The 19,052-nt window shown below is 40.3% G+C and overlaps 4 protein-coding genes across 7 annotated transcripts; 1 reads left to right on the top strand and 3 right to left on the bottom strand.

Annotated features, from left to right (window-relative positions):
• Positions 1 to 1,582: 1,582 nt before the first annotated feature.
• LOC113743712 (pectinesterase 4-like) lies at positions 1,583 to 3,703 on the bottom strand. Its single transcript, XM_072066513.1, has one exon. It carries the CDS (start codon positions 3,444 to 3,446, stop codon positions 1,737 to 1,739), a length of 1,710 nt encoding a protein of 569 aa, XP_071922614.1. The 5' UTR covers positions 3,447 to 3,703; the 3' UTR covers positions 1,583 to 1,736.
• A 1,879-nt stretch (positions 3,704 to 5,582) lies between these two features.
• LOC113736006 (uncharacterized) lies at positions 5,583 to 8,872 on the top strand. 3 transcript variants are annotated; one of them, XM_072066592.1, is made up of 6 exons: positions 5,583 to 5,777; positions 6,452 to 6,544; positions 6,736 to 6,766; positions 7,682 to 7,814; positions 7,907 to 7,997; positions 8,629 to 8,872. In XM_072066592.1, exons 1-5 carry the CDS (start codon positions 5,712 to 5,714, stop codon positions 7,959 to 7,961), a joined length of 378 nt encoding a protein of 125 aa, XP_071922693.1. In that variant the 5' UTR covers positions 5,583 to 5,711; the 3' UTR covers positions 7,962 to 7,997; positions 8,629 to 8,872. The 3 variants fall into 3 exon arrangements, 2 of the variants coding, with proteins under 2 accessions (XP_071922693.1, XP_027118766.1); XR_003459578.2 differs by having other exon boundaries at positions 5,584 to 5,777; positions 7,907 to 8,064; positions 8,191 to 8,636; XM_027262965.2 differs by having other exon boundaries at positions 5,587 to 5,777; positions 8,191 to 8,636.
• A 60-nt stretch (positions 8,873 to 8,932) lies between these two features.
• On the bottom strand, positions 8,933 to 12,498 carry LOC113735990 (uncharacterized). 2 transcript variants are annotated; one of them, XM_027262948.2, is made up of 4 exons: positions 11,697 to 12,498; positions 10,938 to 11,453; positions 10,111 to 10,846; positions 8,933 to 10,014 (listed from the first exon to the last, which is right to left on the bottom strand). In XM_027262948.2, exons 1-4 carry the CDS (start codon positions 11,977 to 11,979, stop codon positions 9,852 to 9,854), a joined length of 1,698 nt encoding a protein of 565 aa, XP_027118749.2. In that variant the 5' UTR covers positions 11,980 to 12,498; the 3' UTR covers positions 8,933 to 9,851. The 2 variants fall into 2 exon arrangements, with proteins under 2 accessions (XP_027118749.2, XP_027118755.2); XM_027262954.2 differs by having other exon boundaries at positions 10,111 to 10,792.
• Positions 12,499 to 12,637: 139 nt separating this feature from the next.
• On the bottom strand, positions 12,638 to 17,125 carry LOC113736025 (pto-interacting protein 1-like). Its single transcript, XM_072066553.1, has 8 exons — positions 16,734 to 17,125; positions 15,798 to 15,928; positions 15,194 to 15,441; positions 14,985 to 15,111; positions 14,151 to 14,424; positions 13,568 to 13,700; positions 13,388 to 13,474; positions 12,638 to 13,021 (listed from the first exon to the last, which is right to left on the bottom strand). Exons 2-8 carry the CDS (start codon positions 15,880 to 15,882, stop codon positions 12,890 to 12,892), a joined length of 1,086 nt encoding a protein of 361 aa, XP_071922654.1. The 5' UTR covers positions 15,883 to 15,928; positions 16,734 to 17,125; the 3' UTR covers positions 12,638 to 12,889.
• Positions 17,126 to 19,052: the final 1,927 nt, after the last annotated feature.

Below are 19,052 nucleotides of genomic sequence, written 5' to 3'. Positions count from 1 at the left end.
CTCCCCTGAGGTTTCTGGCACTAGCACTCACCTCTCTCGTGGTTTAAAAAATAGCACCTTTTTTAGCAATGCTTATAAAGAATACATCTCCCTCTTAAAACTTTCTATTAGCAAACTTTCTATTAGCAATGTGAATAGCTATTTGTGGGGTAACACAACTGCTTATCCCTTGTTCAGAGATGTTTCTGCAATTATCCCTTGTTCAGAGAATGCTTGTTTCCATGTCTGTGTGCGCGATTTCGAGAGACAGAGGCGCGAGCTGCAGAAATTGAAACAGTTCCAAATCAAAACCAAAATCCCAACAGAAGCTAACGAAACCTATCAGACTAGTAAACAGCATCAGGTGATGAAACCCAACAGAAGCTAACAAAAACCTCAACAACATCCCTCTGGCGAGACGAAACATCTCAGTAACGTAAGATGAGTGTAGTAAAACCGAATCATTTAGTAAGGGCTTTGCTTGTTACTGGTTCAGCGGATCATCCCCCTCTCTAATCTCAAGCACTCGACTCTACAGAGTGACTTTTTATCGAGACTGAATAGAGCTAAAAGATGCAATAGCATCCGATGAACAAGTGATACGGACCAATGCCGATGGGATGATAATAAGTAACCCCCCCCCCCCCCCCCGAGGAAAGTTATATATTGTTCCGACCAGTCCCCGCTACCTATCTGTTCAGAACGTATCAAAACTGTAAATCAAGTGAAAATGAAGAAAGAGTATCCAACAACTGCTGCTCTGCATCATTAATAATGGCAGATATTATACTATAGTTTTACCAATATTAATACTAATTATCATTTCTTTTTTTTTTAAACCTAATTAAAAGTCCCAGTGGATTAAATAAAATGGAAAAACTACTTGTAGCCAACTAGAGCATGGAAAAAAAAAATAGAAAGGGGAGGAGGAGGAGTTGCACCAACCGACATGAGGGTTACCAATAGTAACAAGCATGAAGAGTAGCGAAGAACGATAACAGCAGCAACTTGAAACTACTGGTACATTTCATCCAATTTCGTCATTTTCTATTTGAAACTAGTAACTAGTACATAGTATAACAATTCGAAGGATTTGCTGCGGTTGATCTTTCTCTCTTCTAATCACTCTGTCTGTAGTTTCGGATTAGAAAGTGGGCAGAAGATATGCGTCTGTCTGATTATATACACACTCGTCTTCTATAGTATAATCTTTGGTTGGATTCCGATGTGAATTTATTTGGTGGCTTATAGTTCTTTACTCTTTTCACCTTCTTCCCCATTCTCATTTGATTTTACTTTACTAATTGTACTAATTACTAATAGGGACTCCAAATGGGAAAAGCTGCTGAGAAAAGAGCTGCCGATCGAGTAGAAAGAGTTGTGATCGCAACCAAAAAAAAATTGTCAGAATGAGAAACAATAATGATCGAGTAAGTCAAAATTTTGTTGTTTGCAAATTAAATGTGTACATATAATATGTGTGTGTATACATATATGTATATGTATACACACACACACACAGAGTACAACTACTACTGCGGACTAAAAAGAAGCACTACTACTAGTAGCTAGTAGTGATAGCAGTAATTTATTCCTTGTGAAGTCAACAAAAAAATAATTTCCTTTTTTTATTCTTTTGGGTAACAAAAAACAATCAGAGCGAGCATTAGCCGAGCCGGCCAGCAGAGATTTGATTCTTCATACATATAATATGCTCACTATAGCATTGCTTCAGGATGGACTATGGAGGAGCTTATTCACAAACCGGGGGTGAAAGGTACACCGGTGGCTCTTAACCAGCGATGGCCTTGAACGAAACTATCAACCGTGTACAGAGAAGCCTCCCGTCCGTCAATGAAGCGGCTGCGGGTGAAATTCTTGTTCCTGGGTGCCACTGCACCCGGCCCCCTGTTCGCGAACTCCAGATATTCGCAGGTTTTCTCAAAAGTCTCCCCCTGCCACTCAATGTACCCTTGTGGACGGATCAGATCCCCGATATCCGTCTGCATGATCACCGTCTTTGCGAATTTCTTCCAGGGTCGTCCCAAGTAATTGGCAACCTGGAACCTCACCGGGAACAGGGCATCTTCTGCCACTATTTGGCAGTTCTGCAGCACCAGTCCCGTCCTGTCCTTCTCCAGCTCTTTCCCGTCCGCCGTCACTGTGTTGTACTGGTTCGGCAACCCTTTTCTCACGATGATCACGCTGTTCTGGATCACCGCCGAACCTTTTCCGAAGATGAAGTCGACTGTCCCCGATATGACGCAGTTGCGGTAGAACTGCCTGTGCGTCTGGTAGTAGAGCGTGTCTTGGAATCCCTCCATCTTGCAGTCGAACACTGCCGCCAAGTCTCCCATGATTCGGAGAGCCACGGCCTGATGTCCCTCGGGTCCCGCCGTGTTCCTGAACGTCATCCCTCGGGCCATGAATCTGTCCCCAAGGACAGAAAAGGTGGCGGTGTTGGAGGTCTGGATGTGCATGATCCCAAAGTTCTTGCTTCCCGTCACGATGGTCCTATTTGCCCCATCTCCGTAGATAAACACGTTGGCCTGCTTCTTGTCCACGATGACGTTCTCCTCGTAGATCCCGGCCTTGACGTAGATGACGTACCTGCCTCGCAAGTTGGCCGGGTAGGCTGCCAGGGCCTGGGAGATGGTCTTGAACTGTCCGCTTCCGTCCTTGGCGACCACGGCATTGGGCAGAACTCCGGCGCGACGGTGCGCTGCCAAGAGCCTGCGATCTCCGGCGGGAAACCATTGTGGGAAACTCTCCTCGTGGCCCATGACGTCATTGTCCTGGAGGAGACGGCGGCCTCCAGCCGGGGGCAGGATGTTGCCGAGGCTGATGTTGAAACCCTTGAGAAGGTCGGACAAGCTGGCGACGATGCTGACGGCATTGTCGGTGAGCTGAGTGGCGTTAAGCATGCCGTTCTCGAAGGCGCTTCTTAGCTCCGGCTTATCGAATTCGTCGAGGCAATCGGATTGGTAACTGTAGACGGCGCTCAACCAGTTGAGCAACTCGTCCACCCGATCGTTGAGGGTGTGGAGTTCGCTGTCCCCGACGGTGGAGATAGCAGCTTGGAGCTCGTCGACGGCGTAGCCTAGCAACTCTTGGCAGTCTTGGGCGGCGACGTGATTGTAAGGATCTTGCTTGGGGTCGACTTTTGAGCCGGTGGCGTTGGCAACCTGCAAGGCTTTCTGGACCTCCTGGATGGTAGCGTTGAGGGCAGCCATGAGGTAGTCCTTGGGGGATGCAGTTGCATTGTTGGCGACGGACTCAACACTCTTGGCACAGGCATCTTTGAAGTTGGTGGACTCGCAGAAGGTGGTGACGGATTTCATTGAGGAGCCGGCGACGTTGTTATTCTTCGAATCTTCTCCATGTTTTACAACCGCTACGGCTCCGATGATCACTCCGACGACGAGAATCAGGGATACTACTGAAACTACAACTTTTCCTCCCATCATCTTGGCGCCAATAATATACCAGGGTCGAAGATGTATATATATATTTTTTAGTGTATATAGTAATATGTCCTTTCTCTCTCTCTCTCTGTGCAAAAAAGAATGAGTTTTTTTTTTTTTTTTTTGTTTTTTGGGTGCTAGCACTGCAATTTAATCAGAGAGAGAGATCGAGAGAGAGGAGGAGGAGGAGGAGGGGAGCCTGAGAATCGAAAAGAAAAGCAAAGAAAAGAATTCTCTTCTTTTCTTTGCCTTGGATGCAATGCTTGGCTTGCTTCTGCTTTTGTGCCAAAACCCATCATGTCTTTTTATAGGTACATGAAATAGAGAATGAGCTAAAAATAGAATGGCGGGGGGGGGGGGGGGGCATCTGTATCTGTGGTGGCGGTGAATTCCGAAATAGGAGCTGCGATTCGACGACCAATTATGACCATATATTATATTACTATATGAGAGATACTCTTCTTAATTTCTCCTCTTCTACCGCGCAAAAATAGAGAGTGATGAGTGGCAAAACGCTGTTTTAGCTTTGTAGCAACGAATTCTAATAAAAAAAAAGGTAATAATAAATATCAGCCAATGGTAATAATAATTATATTTACTAATACCAATAATATCAGCCAACATCTGCATGCATGCAGAGTAGTAATGCATGCACGCACAACAACCGCACAGTGCATACAAAACTCCGCCCTTTTTTTCCCACGTACTCTCACCTCAATCATAGGATTTATTCATATCTATATATATATATATATTTTGCGGTCAGCAGCAGTCATAAGTCTTGATTTTCGTATATATTATTATTATTTCCTAACTCCCATCAAACTGTTACTCACCCAAGTCAAATTGCTTTACTCCGCACGCATTGACTTGTTTGGGGGGGGGGGGGGTTCAAAAAAGTAAACCGGAAGAAATGCTACTAGTGTGTTTTTTGCATCAAGCCCACCACCACGGCTGCCTGCATAAGAATTCGATACTGAAACCTATGTTTTCAGAACCGGACCGGATATCGACTCGCCTGAGGTCAGGGGTCAATGGATTCGACCGGGGTCGAATCGGATGACGTCATAAATAAAAATTATTTAAAAATTAAATTATTGTATATAAAATATCCAATAACATATTGATATTAATAAAGGTATATTCATATATATTTGATGTTTCAAATATATTTAACAAGAAAATACAAAGAAATTAGAACAATCAAGTAACAATTTATATTATTTAATAAACATTAACAAGTTTAGAATTAAAATTATGGATTTAATTGAAAAATAACATCAAATTTTAGGACAATATTTATAAAGTATGAAATATTTGAGGTATATTAATAAATTTTCACAATTTAGGGGGCCAAAATATAATATTAAAAAAGTTTGAACTTTTTTTACAAAAGCTCCTGTTGGACCGGTTTTTCCGGTTTTGTACCGGCCAAACCCGGGTTTTGACCGGAGTTGACCGGGTTTTGAATCTCCCGATTTTGATGATCAACTCGAATCAGACACTCGATCGGTTCTCGATTCAACCGGTCGGACCGGCTGGTCTGATCCGAGTTTGAAAACACAGACTGAAACCTATGAAATCCTCAATGTCAGGGTCATCTGTACGAAAATCTAACGACAAACAGCGTGTTCCTTCTTTCTTTTACTTTTTTTTTTTTTTTTGGTACCAAAATAGTTATTTTACTATTATAAAGTATGCATTTGTTTGTTACCTTAACTAACTTGCACCAAAATAGTTTTTTTTTTTTTTTGCTCTCACGGGATGGTCCAGCGGTAAGCCGGCTCTTAAGAACTTTTGCGGTCCTGAATTCGAATTTTATCCTGAATTTAAATCCTGTGACTCGCTCGGAATCACTGTGTGAACGCACTCCTTTGGTTCGGTGTGCTGGCTTGGATCCTAAGGATTCAAGTAGGGCATGTTTTGGATTAAAAAAAAAAAAAAAACTTGCACTTTTTAGCCACTCAACGTCAACGCATGAAAGCACACACTTTCCTGTCACAAAAGTGCATGTTTTGTTTTGTTTTGTTTTAACTTTTAAGTTAGTGGAGTGAATATTTTGACTAAATACTAAAAGGTTTAGTCACCCAAACAGCACACAGGATTCTACGCGGAGACTCTGGCGCAAGTCCATCAACTCTTCGAGAGCGTCAAGGTCCACCAAACTAGTAGTACCCTTTAGTACCACTAAATAAACAACACAAAAGGAAAAAATGAGAAGGAACGGGAGAGGAGGGGGTATAGTATACGACTATACGAGAAGAAGGCATGGAGGGAGAGGAGGCCAAATTGCTGCTAGGATTCCCTCCTCATTCTCATCCCTCTCCATCCCAGGTAGGAGGATTCGAATTCCATAATCATCAGCCGGTTTGGTCATTACTAAATTAATTGAGCAAGCATGTATGTAGAATTGGCCCCAATTCCTTCCTTGTACTTTTGAATTCTATTCGGCTGCCATCCAATTCGAGATTCGTCATCGGACCATTCTGTCTATATGATTTTGGTTAGCCAAGTAGCCAGTTGGTAGTCGCTATAAAATTTTTTAGATCCCTTATTGTTCAGCTCTCTTGTACTACTGCTGTTATTGTGCCTTTAATACCTGTAAATAAATTTTTTTTTTTTGGTTTTAATGGCAAGTGAAGCGGAGGGATACGACTCCGTACGTATTGTTCTTTCTCTCTCGGTCTCTCCTTCTTTGTTGGGTTTATGTACTGCTCTACTTTGTACGGAATTAGTGAATAGCAGTATCGCTCACGATTGATTCAGGAATAGATGATGGGTGGATGGACGGACTACATCCTGATTGATGAATAACCTACAGTTAGAGAGAGGAGTTAGCAGTAATCCCCTTTCTTCTTCCTTAATTAGATTAGTGGGTTAATAAAGGGTACAGCAGCAGCAGTTGTAACTGTTAGTAGCTTTCTATCAGTTTTTTTTTTTCCCATTGAATTGAATGTTTTGATGATAGTAGTGGATGAAATTAATGTACTAGTACTACGTTGCTGCAGGTGAAAACTGCTTACAAGTCCAAGGTCTGGGACACTCATCCTGATCGCTTTCCTCCTCATCTCAAATCCAACGCTGAGCATCGTTTTAAGTTGGTAACACTACTACTAACTGCTCTTGCCTAGTGCTAGTAAATACCCAGTTCTGCTTTTCTTTTTTTTTTTTTGGGTGTCTGTCAAGGTTTGCAGCTTTTTCCAGAGACTTGCTATCCCATCGTATGAGCTTTCCCCAGTAGCAGCTAGTTCTTATACCATCTCCTTAATTTCTCCCCCCCTTCCAAATGCAGATATCAGAAGCTTATGCTTGCCTTCGATCTGGTATTTCCCCCTTTTCTTTACTTTTTTATTCTTTGTCTTTGCTCTCCGGATATACCTATTCCTATCCTTTCATCCACTCTCTCTGATTAGTTTTTTGGATTATTTCCATTTTACAGTTTTACACATTTCTCTTGCAAAATCTCGTGCTATGTAAATAAGGAGATTTTAGCTGACACATAAGATGGACATTGAACCCAAGGGTTCTAGATTCATCTTTAAGTACCTGCTCCTAGCCTCAAGTCTCTGTTTGCTTACCTGGTCAATAATCCGAAGTGCTGTCTAAATTTCCAGTATTCATGACTCTATTTGGTTGTCTGTACTTAGTTTTGCTCTTTCTTGCGTTTCTAATGCAAACTTCTGCTGCTCTTTCAAGTTTGACCTGTGACAACTAAGATTTCATTTGAATTCTCTTTCTTACTTAAATTTTGATAATTTCTTAAAAAGTACCACTGCATGTTTGGGTTTAGAATATGGAAAGGTGGAATGTGTAATTTACCAAACATAATTATAAACTGCTCTGCCCCTAGTGTAGAACTATTTGTTCACTAAAGGCTGATAAAACCAAGGATGTGGATCATCCTAACCGACTAGGATCTGATATCTTGTACTAATAATGTGTCAATGCTTCAATCACTAGCCAGAAATTTCGAGCCCTTGTTATTCACAGTTCACCAAAACTTTGCAGATCCTAAGATAATTTCGATAATTATGGTGGACAAAATGGTTCCTTTGGGTGTTACCTCTTGAAAAGCCATATTCTGCTTGTTGAGCTGCTTTTGTCATGATCTGTGCTAAATTGAGGTGTGGGGATATCTGGGGTACACAACAACTATTGACGCCACAACTTGAATTGTGTACGACTTTTTCTCTCCCACTTGTTATTTATCTGGTAAATGTATTCTCATCCATGATCAGCATCATATTCAAAAGTTGTGAGAAGTGGAGTTCCAAGAGCATGTGGCAGTGGGGGGCATCGCGCTCTGATTGCTGCTCCCTTCCTCCTCATTGTTCTGAGCACTGTTGCTTTTGGAGGATCAATTGTTACCAGGTTATCAGAATCTAATGATAAAGATCTTCATTAGTTAATTAAATTACTGAGTTGGTCTAAGCGGTTATATACTTTGCCATGATATGCATCAGGTCCTACAAAAGACAAAAGGAGGCTTATCCTTCTCATAACCCTTTTCTTCCTTGATCGTAACCACCAGGCAGACCATCTCGTTTCAGCAGTGTATGTGTTCTTGTCCAAAACTTTTACATGTTAGAAGTTCATTTTCTGCTGTCTTTGCAATTCTAAGGTGAGTGTTGGTGCAAACCAACCATACACTTGATTGTCATTGTCATCAGTTGAATTGGGATACAATCTTCCGACAAATTAATACAAGTTTTTTTTTTTTTTTTCGCTTGCAATATTAATCATCTAGAGTGGAAGATCTTGGGTGTGTGTTGTTGGCCCGGAGATATGGCGGATCGAGATAAGGTGAAAATTATGGTGATCAAGAACAGGAGTCTAGCAAATTAAAATAAGTTGTGGACGAGGAGGCAGCAAGGGTGATAAAGGAGATCCTTTGGGGGGATATTAGAAGCGTTATTGTTGTTGGTTGGAGACCACTAACCAGGCAACTGGGACTTTAGTTTTAGAGCTAGGTGTTTCCCTGGGCTGGCTGTGGCTGATCCTCTCTAATGTGCATATGTAAATAGTTAGCATGCTCGTTAAATAAAAAAAAAAACTTGTTTCAATTTGTTTGAGGGGTGTCAATTGTTAACCATGTCACATATTTTGGTGACGCATATTGACATGTAACGCATGAGGAAAATCACGTGAACAAAGCTCTCCTAGTGAATGAACTGATATATTGTAGGATCAGAATGGGGGAGCCACTGTGTAAGATATGTGGGGAAGAAGAGGAAACGGTGGAGCACTGAAAACAAAACAGGAGAGGTATCACCCATTCCACGGGTGATACATAGACACATTATAAGTACATATCAATAATTTTTATGATAAAATGATTATTTTTGGTTTACGTGGAACTTTTTACATGTTGTAAGTTATTTACCAAAAAAATAAAAATAAAAATAAATATGATGGTTGTGAGTGTAGAATTGCTGTACACAGTAAGAATATATGCAAATCTATTATGAAAAAATCATAATACTCGGCAATTATTAGTTGAATGGGAATCAATCATGTATGAACATCATTCAACGATCAACAAATCAATCAGCTACCTACTTACCATCTCTCTCTCTCTCTCTCTCTATCCATCAATTACCAATTTCTCTCCCGGGCTGGCTGGCACTTGGGTATGGATATGAATATAAATACTTGCAGAAGCAGGTCACCTCCCCATTCCAAGGCCAGGCAATGCCACTACTAGCACACGGCTTAAAATGGTTCTTGCTAAGCGTTTACAGTCAAAAATCACACAATAATCTTCAAGGCCCAAACATGAAATTCAGCAGTAAGATATAGATAAAAAAAAAAAAAAAAAAGTACATTCAAAACGGCATTTACAATGGAATGGAAGACGTATTTTGACTGACATCTTCTCACCATCTTTTTTGAGTTTTTGACACTTGAAGAAACCCTTCATTAGAGTACCTCTCATTGCACAGCAAAACAATACCCCTCTCAGATCTTGCAAATGGGAAAAATCAGGAATGCCCAGCTTCCCATACGCAACATGTAGGGATTGGTAATTTATCCTAATGGGGTGGTATTCACAGCTTTATCACAGTGAAGAATCTTATGCCGGATGAAGGCATTCCATAAAGTTCCAAAGCTAATTTGAGAATTTTAGACACCTGAGGTAAAAATAGTAGTGTGTATGTGCTAATTTGTTTGAGGTCTGGGTTCACAATAATAATGGTCTTCCATGTCCGTCACCAAAAAAGCCTAAAACTCTAAAATGAATGACCAGGGAAGAATACTTCGTGATGCTTGTAACATGTCGTGCTGTACCTGTTGCTAGTTCATAAATTTTGCATCAAAGAGAACCCGTCTTTCAGTTCCAGACCAACTGACCTTGTATGCAAAACACCTGTTACGATGCGATGCGATACAATCTCTCAATCAAATCAATCACGCCTGATTTTCTGGAAGAGTGACAGTGATTGGCTGCCATCCCGATTGAGCAGCTATTACCCACCTCTTGACGTTGATTACCATGTACAAAACCTGAAGCACCTCACCCAGTGACAAATCTTTCAAGCATGCACTTTTCAGAGTCAAAGCTGCTTCATACCTGGACAGCAAAGCTTGCAACATTGAAGTGAAGCTCACACATTTGATTGTTTAAACTGTATCACATCACCACCATACCGAAATGCAATTCAATTACCTGCTCTCAGAAGCCATCAATGCCGAACGTCCATAGGAAGAAGCAAGGAACTGCTGAATCACGTCCCACATCAGTTTTGGATACTGTTTGGTGTTACTATCAATGGGGTTCACACACTTCCATAACCTCTCAAGCCTACCAACATATAGCTGCACGTCCCCTAGATTTTGCTTTACAATCATCTGTTGCTCAAGCGCAAAATCCAAGGCCTTTCTTACATCAATGTTGCGAAATTTCGGATTGCCATAGCGTATGCAACTGGTTATGTTTGCTTCGCTAGGGATAATTTTTTCCACTTTAAGTGTATTCAAGGCGAGTAAGATAACTCCTACAAGGCCCCGAGCATAGTCAGGCGGCGGCTGGCATCCTTCACTCCCCCAAACACTACCATTACTTGGAGCAGCTCGCGGTGTAAGTGTTACCGAGGGCGAGATTGGACAGGGCAAAGCAGGATTCTGATTATACTTGTTATCTGCCGAATTATAATAATAAGTTGGCGGGCCAGCATGCAAAGCAACGCCAGAAGAACTATGTGCTCCATATGAGCTAGCTAGACCTGAACATTTCACGGAATTGGGCTGGTTGGAATTAGCAGCATTTTTCGGACAATCTAGTAAATTAAGCTTGGCGATATCGGTTGGGTTTGGGAATGAGGCAGCAGTGTTCCTAATTCCATCAAGCCCTGGAGGACAAGGGAGAAAAGCACCACCGGGACAGTTAGGCTGGAAAAGATTATCTGGAATAGGAGCACATTGACATTGAGTGAGCTGACATTTGTAAAAGCTATTGCCAATGTCAGCTGAAGCAAAAAATGGAGGTAGACCTACTTGAAGATGGCGAGACCGAGCTGAAACCAAAGAATTCATGAGGAGCTTTCTTAAACTGGATTTCTGGATGGCTTTCTAGTTGCTGAGAATAATCGGTGCCGGAGTTCTCGTGCATCCGTGACGGCATACTTGATGCTCTAGCGATATATAGTTGACTCGGGGGGTCTTTAATAACAAACTTGGTAGATAGTCGAGCATCAGGGATGGTCGAGTCAGAGAGTGAAGCAGGCGAGGAATCATGGCGTGACATGTTGCCGAGTTCCGCGGGCGTAAGAGGAGAACCTCCAGAAACAAGGGTTGTCCAACGCCAGACGCTCTTGGCGGCGGCAGCAAGAGCAGCGGAAGCTTGTAGAGGTTGTGCAAGAAGAATGTTGTACCTGCGCATGCGCAATTGATGGAGAGCATTGGAGAAATCGCGGTCACCAGAAATAAGCAGATAATTTGCAGGAGCAGGATTGTCAACAGCCCAGAACAGCATATCAACAAGAATTTTCTTGTCACTGGCGTCCTTTGCCCCTGTTGAGAAATGTACGGACGAGAAGATGGTTAGTTGTAGGATCTGGGAGCTAAAATGTAAAGGCAACTTCTTCGTTTGATTTTAAGAGGATGAGAATGAAGATTGATGGAGGAGTGAATTGCAAAGTCGCGAGTACTAGAGAAGAAGGAAGGAAAAGGCCAAAAAAAGAAGAAAAAAAAGAAAAAGAAAAAAAGAGTGTGTGTGTGAAGGAATTGAGTGATTTGGGAATCGTAAAATAATACCGGCGGGGACGTGATTGAGTGCGATGCCGGTGCTAGAGAGAGCCTGCTGAACAGAAGAGGGGATGCGGTTGGTGTCGCCGTAGGCGGAGATGGAAACGGGCCCACAATAGTCGAGCTTGACCAGTGCGGAGCTTATGTTCTGGGCGATTACGTGGGCTTCGCACCCTCTGGGTACCTGGCAGTTCTCTATGTCCCACCAAACCGACGTCTTCGCCGCGCTGTATTGCCCTTCCGCCGCCCCACCTCCACCTCCGCCACCACCCTTCTCCATTCCTGATTTCATGCCTTCCTTCTTCTTCTTCGCCGCGCTGTACAAGTAGCCGTGTGCTTTTTAATTTATTTCTTCTTCTTCTTCTCGGTCTATATATATATATATATATATATATATATATGGCGGGTCCTTCTGTCCGTCTCTCTGTCACTACATCATCAGCATCAGAGCGAGCGAGCGTAAGCTGGGAATCAGGCGGAGGAGGCACCTTTCTTTCTTTCACGGTTTCACCCACCACGACGTCGTCCCTCCGGTCCGGCTTTTCCAGGCCTATTCGTGGGAGTACGTACTACTCTATTAAATACTCCACCACTAATTACCACGCTTATATATATATATATATATATATATCTCATTATATTAAACAAATTTAATGAGTTACTACTGGTTGCTTTAAATTTGATCACCACCACGTCGCTGTATAATTATTATGGGACTACGGCCCTCTGAAGAAACCCGATAGAGAGAAAGAGAGGGAGGAAAAAGAAAGAAAAAACAAGAAAATGGTCAAATCACTCTGTCGAGGGGGTCATTAACCACATTTTTGAGTACAACATCCAGATACATTTTGTTATTATTATGAACATGAACATGAACATGAACAAACAAATGTAAGCAGAGCAGGGACTGACTGAAAATAGCAGTAGCAACATCAACATCAACATCAACATCAACATCAACGATGGTCATCATAATAATAATAATAATGATAAGAAGAAGAAAGGAAGACGGATGGATGTTCTCGATCGAGTACAAAATTTACTTTAAAATCTTGGAAATGAATCTCTCTCGCTGCATATATGTATATATATATCATATACACTTGACACTTGTCCAGTGTGAAAGTGAAAGAGAGACTTTTGCTCAAGCTCCTGTATTTTTCGCCTGAAGAGCATCAGCAACTCAAAAATTGGCCACAGATCTACGTTTGACCAGTTTCACCAGCATTTCCAGGCCTGGTATTTAACAGAGGTTGCAATGCTTTGACTACGATGCTCATGTTGGGTCGGAAATCAGCTTCATATTGCACGCACAACGCAGCAACAGCAGCCATCTGCATTTCAAAGCCAAAATGGCAAAACCACGTCTCTCATTTTTTCCTCTTTACCTTCTTCCCATATGTTAGTTACTACTAAGAAACTTTTTTTTAAAAAAAAAAAACGCAATTGTTGGTGCAAAATGGACACCTGCTTTAATTTACTTTGACTCTCTGCAAATAAACATGACATCCCAGGTGGTAGATAAGATGTTAACAGTTCATTCTCAGTCAGCCCTCCTGATAATAATAACTAAACAAAGTCTGTGCACCCGTGATTCTCAGATAGCACTCTCAGTCTTTTCACCAAATCAAGCTCTGATAATATAGTACCGACACTTACACGTGTACTGAAACAAGCATCTCATATCAAAGTGAAATTACCTTGGCAACTGCCTTGGGAGGGTAATCCGTACCCAGTTTTGTATCCACACACTGCCTGACCTTGTCTTCACTGAGTTTTGGTGTGGCCTACACAACAGAATCATTAAATAAAAATAAAATAAAAACAGAGAGAGAGAGAAGCTCAAGCTTAATCCGCAGACGGCACAAGTAAATCAGTACCCATGTCACTAGGCTCTGCTGACCACGAGGCAGTGTATGGTCTACAGGCTTTCGTCCAGTGAGAAGCTCAAGCAGGACTACGCCAAAGCTGTACACATCGCTCTTTGCATTCAGTTGTCCTGTCATTGCGTATCTGCGAGCTCACAAAAGCAAAGTATCAAAGATGCACCCTTGTCAGCGCACTTTGAGCCAAGGACTTGGGGCAGCTAACACGCTAGCTGATTACGGTCACCTATTCCGGGGTGGTAATATTTTTGAACGCCTCCTGCTGGGACCTAAACTGAATATTGCTTTCAATGATCTAAACCCTTACTAAGCTTGGTACATGGGAACAATCACGGCACACTCCAAAGACACTGACCCTATGATGAGATCTGTTTACTAAAACCCGTATTTCGAAATTAACACAGCTATACCATTCAACAAGTTTTCAATTGACTGAGAAATGAACAAATACAATTCAAATCAGGAGCCAGATAAATCAATTACTTTCCAGGGACCACATCTGTCGAACTTAAATCTTACAGAGAGTTGGGGGCATTAGGGGGGGATGAAGACGGAGATTCATGTGGCATTGTCTTACTCTGGAGCATGATAGCCAAATGTTCCAAGAACACGTGTAGAATGGAGACGTGCTGCCATATCAGGAGCTTGATTCGATAAGTCAAAGTCAGCAATTTTAGCAACATCATCATCAAAGATCAATACATTGCTGGATTTAATATCACGATGAATGATGTGTGGATCTGCTTTCTCATGCAAATATTCCAGACCTTTGGCAGCCCCAACTGCAATTTTCACCCTTTGCAACCATGAAAGAACAGGACCAGGTTGAGCTCCTTTAACGCCTTTCCTTCCTGGGAAAGAACTTGTTTATGAAAATGTACCATGCCGTAATAGCATAGCCTCAGATAGTCTTTTTCCTCTATTTTATGCAGGGAGTAACCATCATGCAAGAATGAAATAACACAAAGTCTCAACACAAATTATTTAGACTGGGCTAAGAGAGCATACTGCCACAGAACCTGGTATCAGGTGAGTGAGTAAGAATAAAATGAGCCAAATAAGAGGAACTGAAGTGAAAAAAAAAAAAACTTCAAACTTACGTAGTCACAGGTACTTTGATTGAAAAAGAACTAAGATGACGTCATTTTCTTTATAGCATGGAGGTTATTCATCATTGGTACTAACTTCGTGTTGAGTAAGCTCAGTATGTATGCATGTTGAATAAGATCTTTTTAGCATGGAATTCTAACACAAGGTTAGCAGACTGAGAAGCGCCACATGTGATTGGCTATAAAATGAGAAGCCTTGCATCTCTCCATACTGCCATGAGATGTCCATATCCACAGAAGACAGGAGAGGGAAATAGATTGATGCTATAAAATGTTATGTTTTTGTAATATCAATTACCTACCATGAAGAATATCATGGAGAGATCCATTGGATGCAAACTCGTAGGCGAGTACACGTTGGCTTCCATCAACACAATAACCAAGTAATTCAACAAAATTTTCATGTTTTAGCCTTGAAACCATGGAAACCTGAAAAATGGAAGTTTTTTGGTATTAATCCTCTAACTAAATTTCCCAACAGCAAGCGATTCATTTTGGACTTCAACAAAACCTGTGACAAGAAATCATCATCCAGTTGTTTGCTTGCGTCCAACTTCTTTATGGCAGCAGCCTGTCCACTTTTAAGAATTCCATAATAGACTCTTCCATATGAGCCCTCTCCAATTAAAGAATTCGTCCCGAAGTTGTCAGTTACTTCCTTCAATTCGTCTACCGGAATTGCAGGGACTGCAATAGGCTGGACCTTCACAGCTTGAGCCTTGGATGCAGATTCTGTGGTATGGTAACCTCCGTCATTTCCTATGTGAAAGGGATTCCACGGGTAAGTTGATCTTCTTCTTTGCTACCAATAAAAGCACCAGCAGATAATCCTCGAATATATGCAGTAGACACAAGATGATCTCTTAAAGATGGCTATATCCATATGAATATACAAAAGAAAGGACAAGTCATCATAAAGATACCAAGATTCGATACTAAACGCAACAACTGAAGGAAATATATACATATATATATATATATATATGTACACACAGACACATATATATACAGACACACACACACACCACACACTTGCTGTCTTTCTCAGTAGGACTCAGTGGCGCTTTTGCACAGAGAAGAAAATGTGAAGGTGAAAATTGAACAAGCAAGATTACCAGCGGAATGTTTAACCATGTAATGGCCACCACCATCAGCGGGTTTGTTGAGGTCATCTTCTTCACAACAGCTGAAACAGCTCATAGTTTGTTTATTTAACAAATATTTTATGCAGGGTGACTTTCCTTTCCTGCAAGGGCCAAAAGCCAGTTTCGCAATACATGCAGAAAAAAGAATGGCAGCATAAGTAAACACATAAAGATGCAAGCTTAGTCATAAGTGCTGGAGAAGATTGATCGTGCTTAAATAGGTAAGAAAGCTTGTTCTTTCAAAGCACGAGCGGGACTACAAAAGTTACACAATATGCATTTGACCTCTGAAATATAGTTAGCGGCATGGTTTTAGCAGATTGTATCATAGTAGTGAAGTAATCTCAATGCTCGTCTTCAAACATATATTAAAAAAAAAAACTAGTAATCCATATGCTAGCAGAAGTAATCCATATTAAAAAGAAATAAGTTAAGGCGAGGCAGTCGTTTAGTAGACAGTGTTGATATTTGGTTTGACGAGCAGGGTGCGGAATAGGAAGGGTTAGATCTAAGAGGATCATGCTACAGAGCTGGTCCCCTTGATCAATTTATTAACTTTATACTAGTACTAGTACTAGAGAGTAGAAACCCAAGTAACAGCAGCAGCATCCAATCAGTAGTGCAGGGATAATAGCTCCGATCAATTAAGTAAATTTCGTGGGTGGGTTTGATTCCTAACTGAGTAGTAGCACTGAACTGGAAAGCGGACGACAGAGTAGAATAGAGAAGCAGTTAGTTGCAATGACAAAATCAATCCCCAAGCACAACTGTAAGTCCCAAAATTGATGAAGGGGGGAAAAAGAAAGAAGATCAATGATAAATAAACAAGAAAAAGGGTCCATCCAAGAATGAGAAAGCATTTCATTGATTGATTGATTGAGTCTAGCATAAAAGAAGGAAGAGAACCTGAGAAGCTCTTTGCTGCCTCCCGACTGAATTAGCAGCGGTTATTATGGTGACTAAGATCACAAACACACACACCCCTGGCTCTTGATTGTGAGAAGATCGATCGATCCAACTTTACCAGCAGCAGCAGTAAGGATGAAATGGGTTGGAGGAGGAAGAGGAGGAGCAGCAGCAGCAGCAGCAGCTGTTGCGGTTGAGCCCAGCCGTCCAAATGGACCGGTCACCGATGCAAGGCAAAAATGGACCAGAGCTGGCTTCCTCTGCTTTCTTCTTTCTTGTTCTCGTTTGGCCGCTTTTTCTTCTCACTTTTCTTCTTGTTGTCGTTTGGCTATTTTTTATTCCCACTTTTCTTCTTCATCCAAAATCCAAAGCCGGCGATGAATGTGCTATTTTTGCCCCTCGTCTCTCTAATTAGAATAGTGTCTTTTTTTTCTATTTATTATGAATTTATACAAATATGAATAATTTAAATATAAAAATTAACAATAATCCTATATATTCATTCATATTAATTTTTAAAAATTAGTTTATTTTAAATATTTGATTATTTACTAAATTTTAAAAATTTGTTTAGTATACATGAAATAATGTACTCCATGTCAAGAACTTGGTAGATATTCTTTTTTTATAAATATTCTTTTAAATAATTTAAATTTTTATAATAATATTAAACCTAGAACTATATATTCATCTTTATTCATATTTAATTAAGTAGAAAAGACTTGAGCGAAGGACTTGGGACAGATTTGTTACGGGACGAAAGAGAGACGGTGCGGAGAAGGGGCGATTTGGTAGCAACCCCTTCTCCACACTCTTTTCTCTCTCTCCCGCGACCAACTATAGCTATTGAAAGAAGAGGGGATGCAAGGAAACAGCTGTGAGGAGATGAGAAAGAATGGGATGCAATGGAGAAATCAGCAGGAAGGGGAAAGAGAGATAACGAAGAGGGAGAGAGTGAGGGACAGTAATGGAGGAAAGGGTGGCGGTAGAATGTGAGTTGTATTTGAAAATTTTTGTTTATTTATTTTGTGTATAGGAATAAGTGAATTGTATTTAGGAGTTTTTATTTATTTATTTTGTGTATAAAAATAAGGTAAGTTTGTGTATAGAAATAAGGTAAATTGTATTTGAGAGTTTTGGTGGTTTTTGAGAATTTTATAAGCTCTAAGAGGTTTAATAGGTATATTAGCTAAAAATTTGATTTAAAAAAATTATTTTCCAAATCAAACACTTGTAATACAAGGGCATTTATCTCAAAATAATTAATTTAAATGACTATCTTCAAATCTTTACCTTAGTTCAAATCTTGAGATATCGGATTGTATGAATGAAAATCATAGAGAGCTTTTTCTGTAGATTTGCTTAACCACAAGGAGGTTTTTTTTTTTTTTTGCATTTTCTTTAACTCTAAGGGTATAATGAGTATATTAACTAAAATATTCTTTGTTTCTAGTACAAATACTTGCAAAAAAGGCGCATGTATCTCAAATTTGTTAATTCATACAATTTTTATTACTTTTTAAAATTAGTCCAAACCACGAAATATCAAAACATATGTTTTGAAATTATATGAGATTTTTCTATAGGTTTGCTTAACCACATGGGGGGTTTTCTATATTTTACCTAACATTTTATTCAAAACTCAATTAAATGCAAAAATATGAAAAAACAATGGATGGAGAACTATAAGACTTTTATTAGTTACTACTTATTCTGTCCTATAAAATAAGCTCAATAATCTTTGCGTTTGTCCTGAATTATAAATTTATTTATTGTAGATTTATTTGTTTAGAAAGGTAGTAGATTTATCAGTATATTTTTATGCACGCATTTAATATGCACCTTTGTCAACAATTATACTACTCTATTAATCAAATATTATAGTCGAAATAATAAATACAACGTTAAAACTATAATTTAATGGGATAGCATGAAGAATATAATACAAACTAACAAATAACACGAAGAATTGAGAATTAAGAATGTCAAGTAAGACATCATTTTCTCATTGGGGGAACATATATGATTAGGAATGACAATTAGGACAGGTGCTTTTGGAAAGTCACAAGGTAGCTGATGGATATGGAGGCAGGGGTGATTTTTCTCCTCCCATTTTAAACGGGATTTGGGACGAGGTAGGATATTCTTGCCGGCTTGCCCTATCCCCTGTTACTAATATATCAATAATGTATGCACACACACACACACGTATAAATTGGCTATTTTTAGCTTACTTCAACTTTTTTCATACTGTAAGTTGTTTAAATAAATATGATGATTATAAGTTTAGGTTTGCAATTAAAAGTAGATAAATGAATT

This window comes from Coffea arabica, chromosome 1e, assembly GCF_036785885.1.
Source record: "Coffea arabica cultivar ET-39 chromosome 1e, Coffea Arabica ET-39 HiFi, whole genome shotgun sequence".
Lineage (NCBI taxonomy): Eukaryota > Viridiplantae > Streptophyta > Magnoliopsida > Gentianales > Rubiaceae > Coffea > Coffea arabica.
Note: the sequence above shows the minus strand (reverse complement) of the source record. Positions and strands in the feature narration are given on the sequence as shown.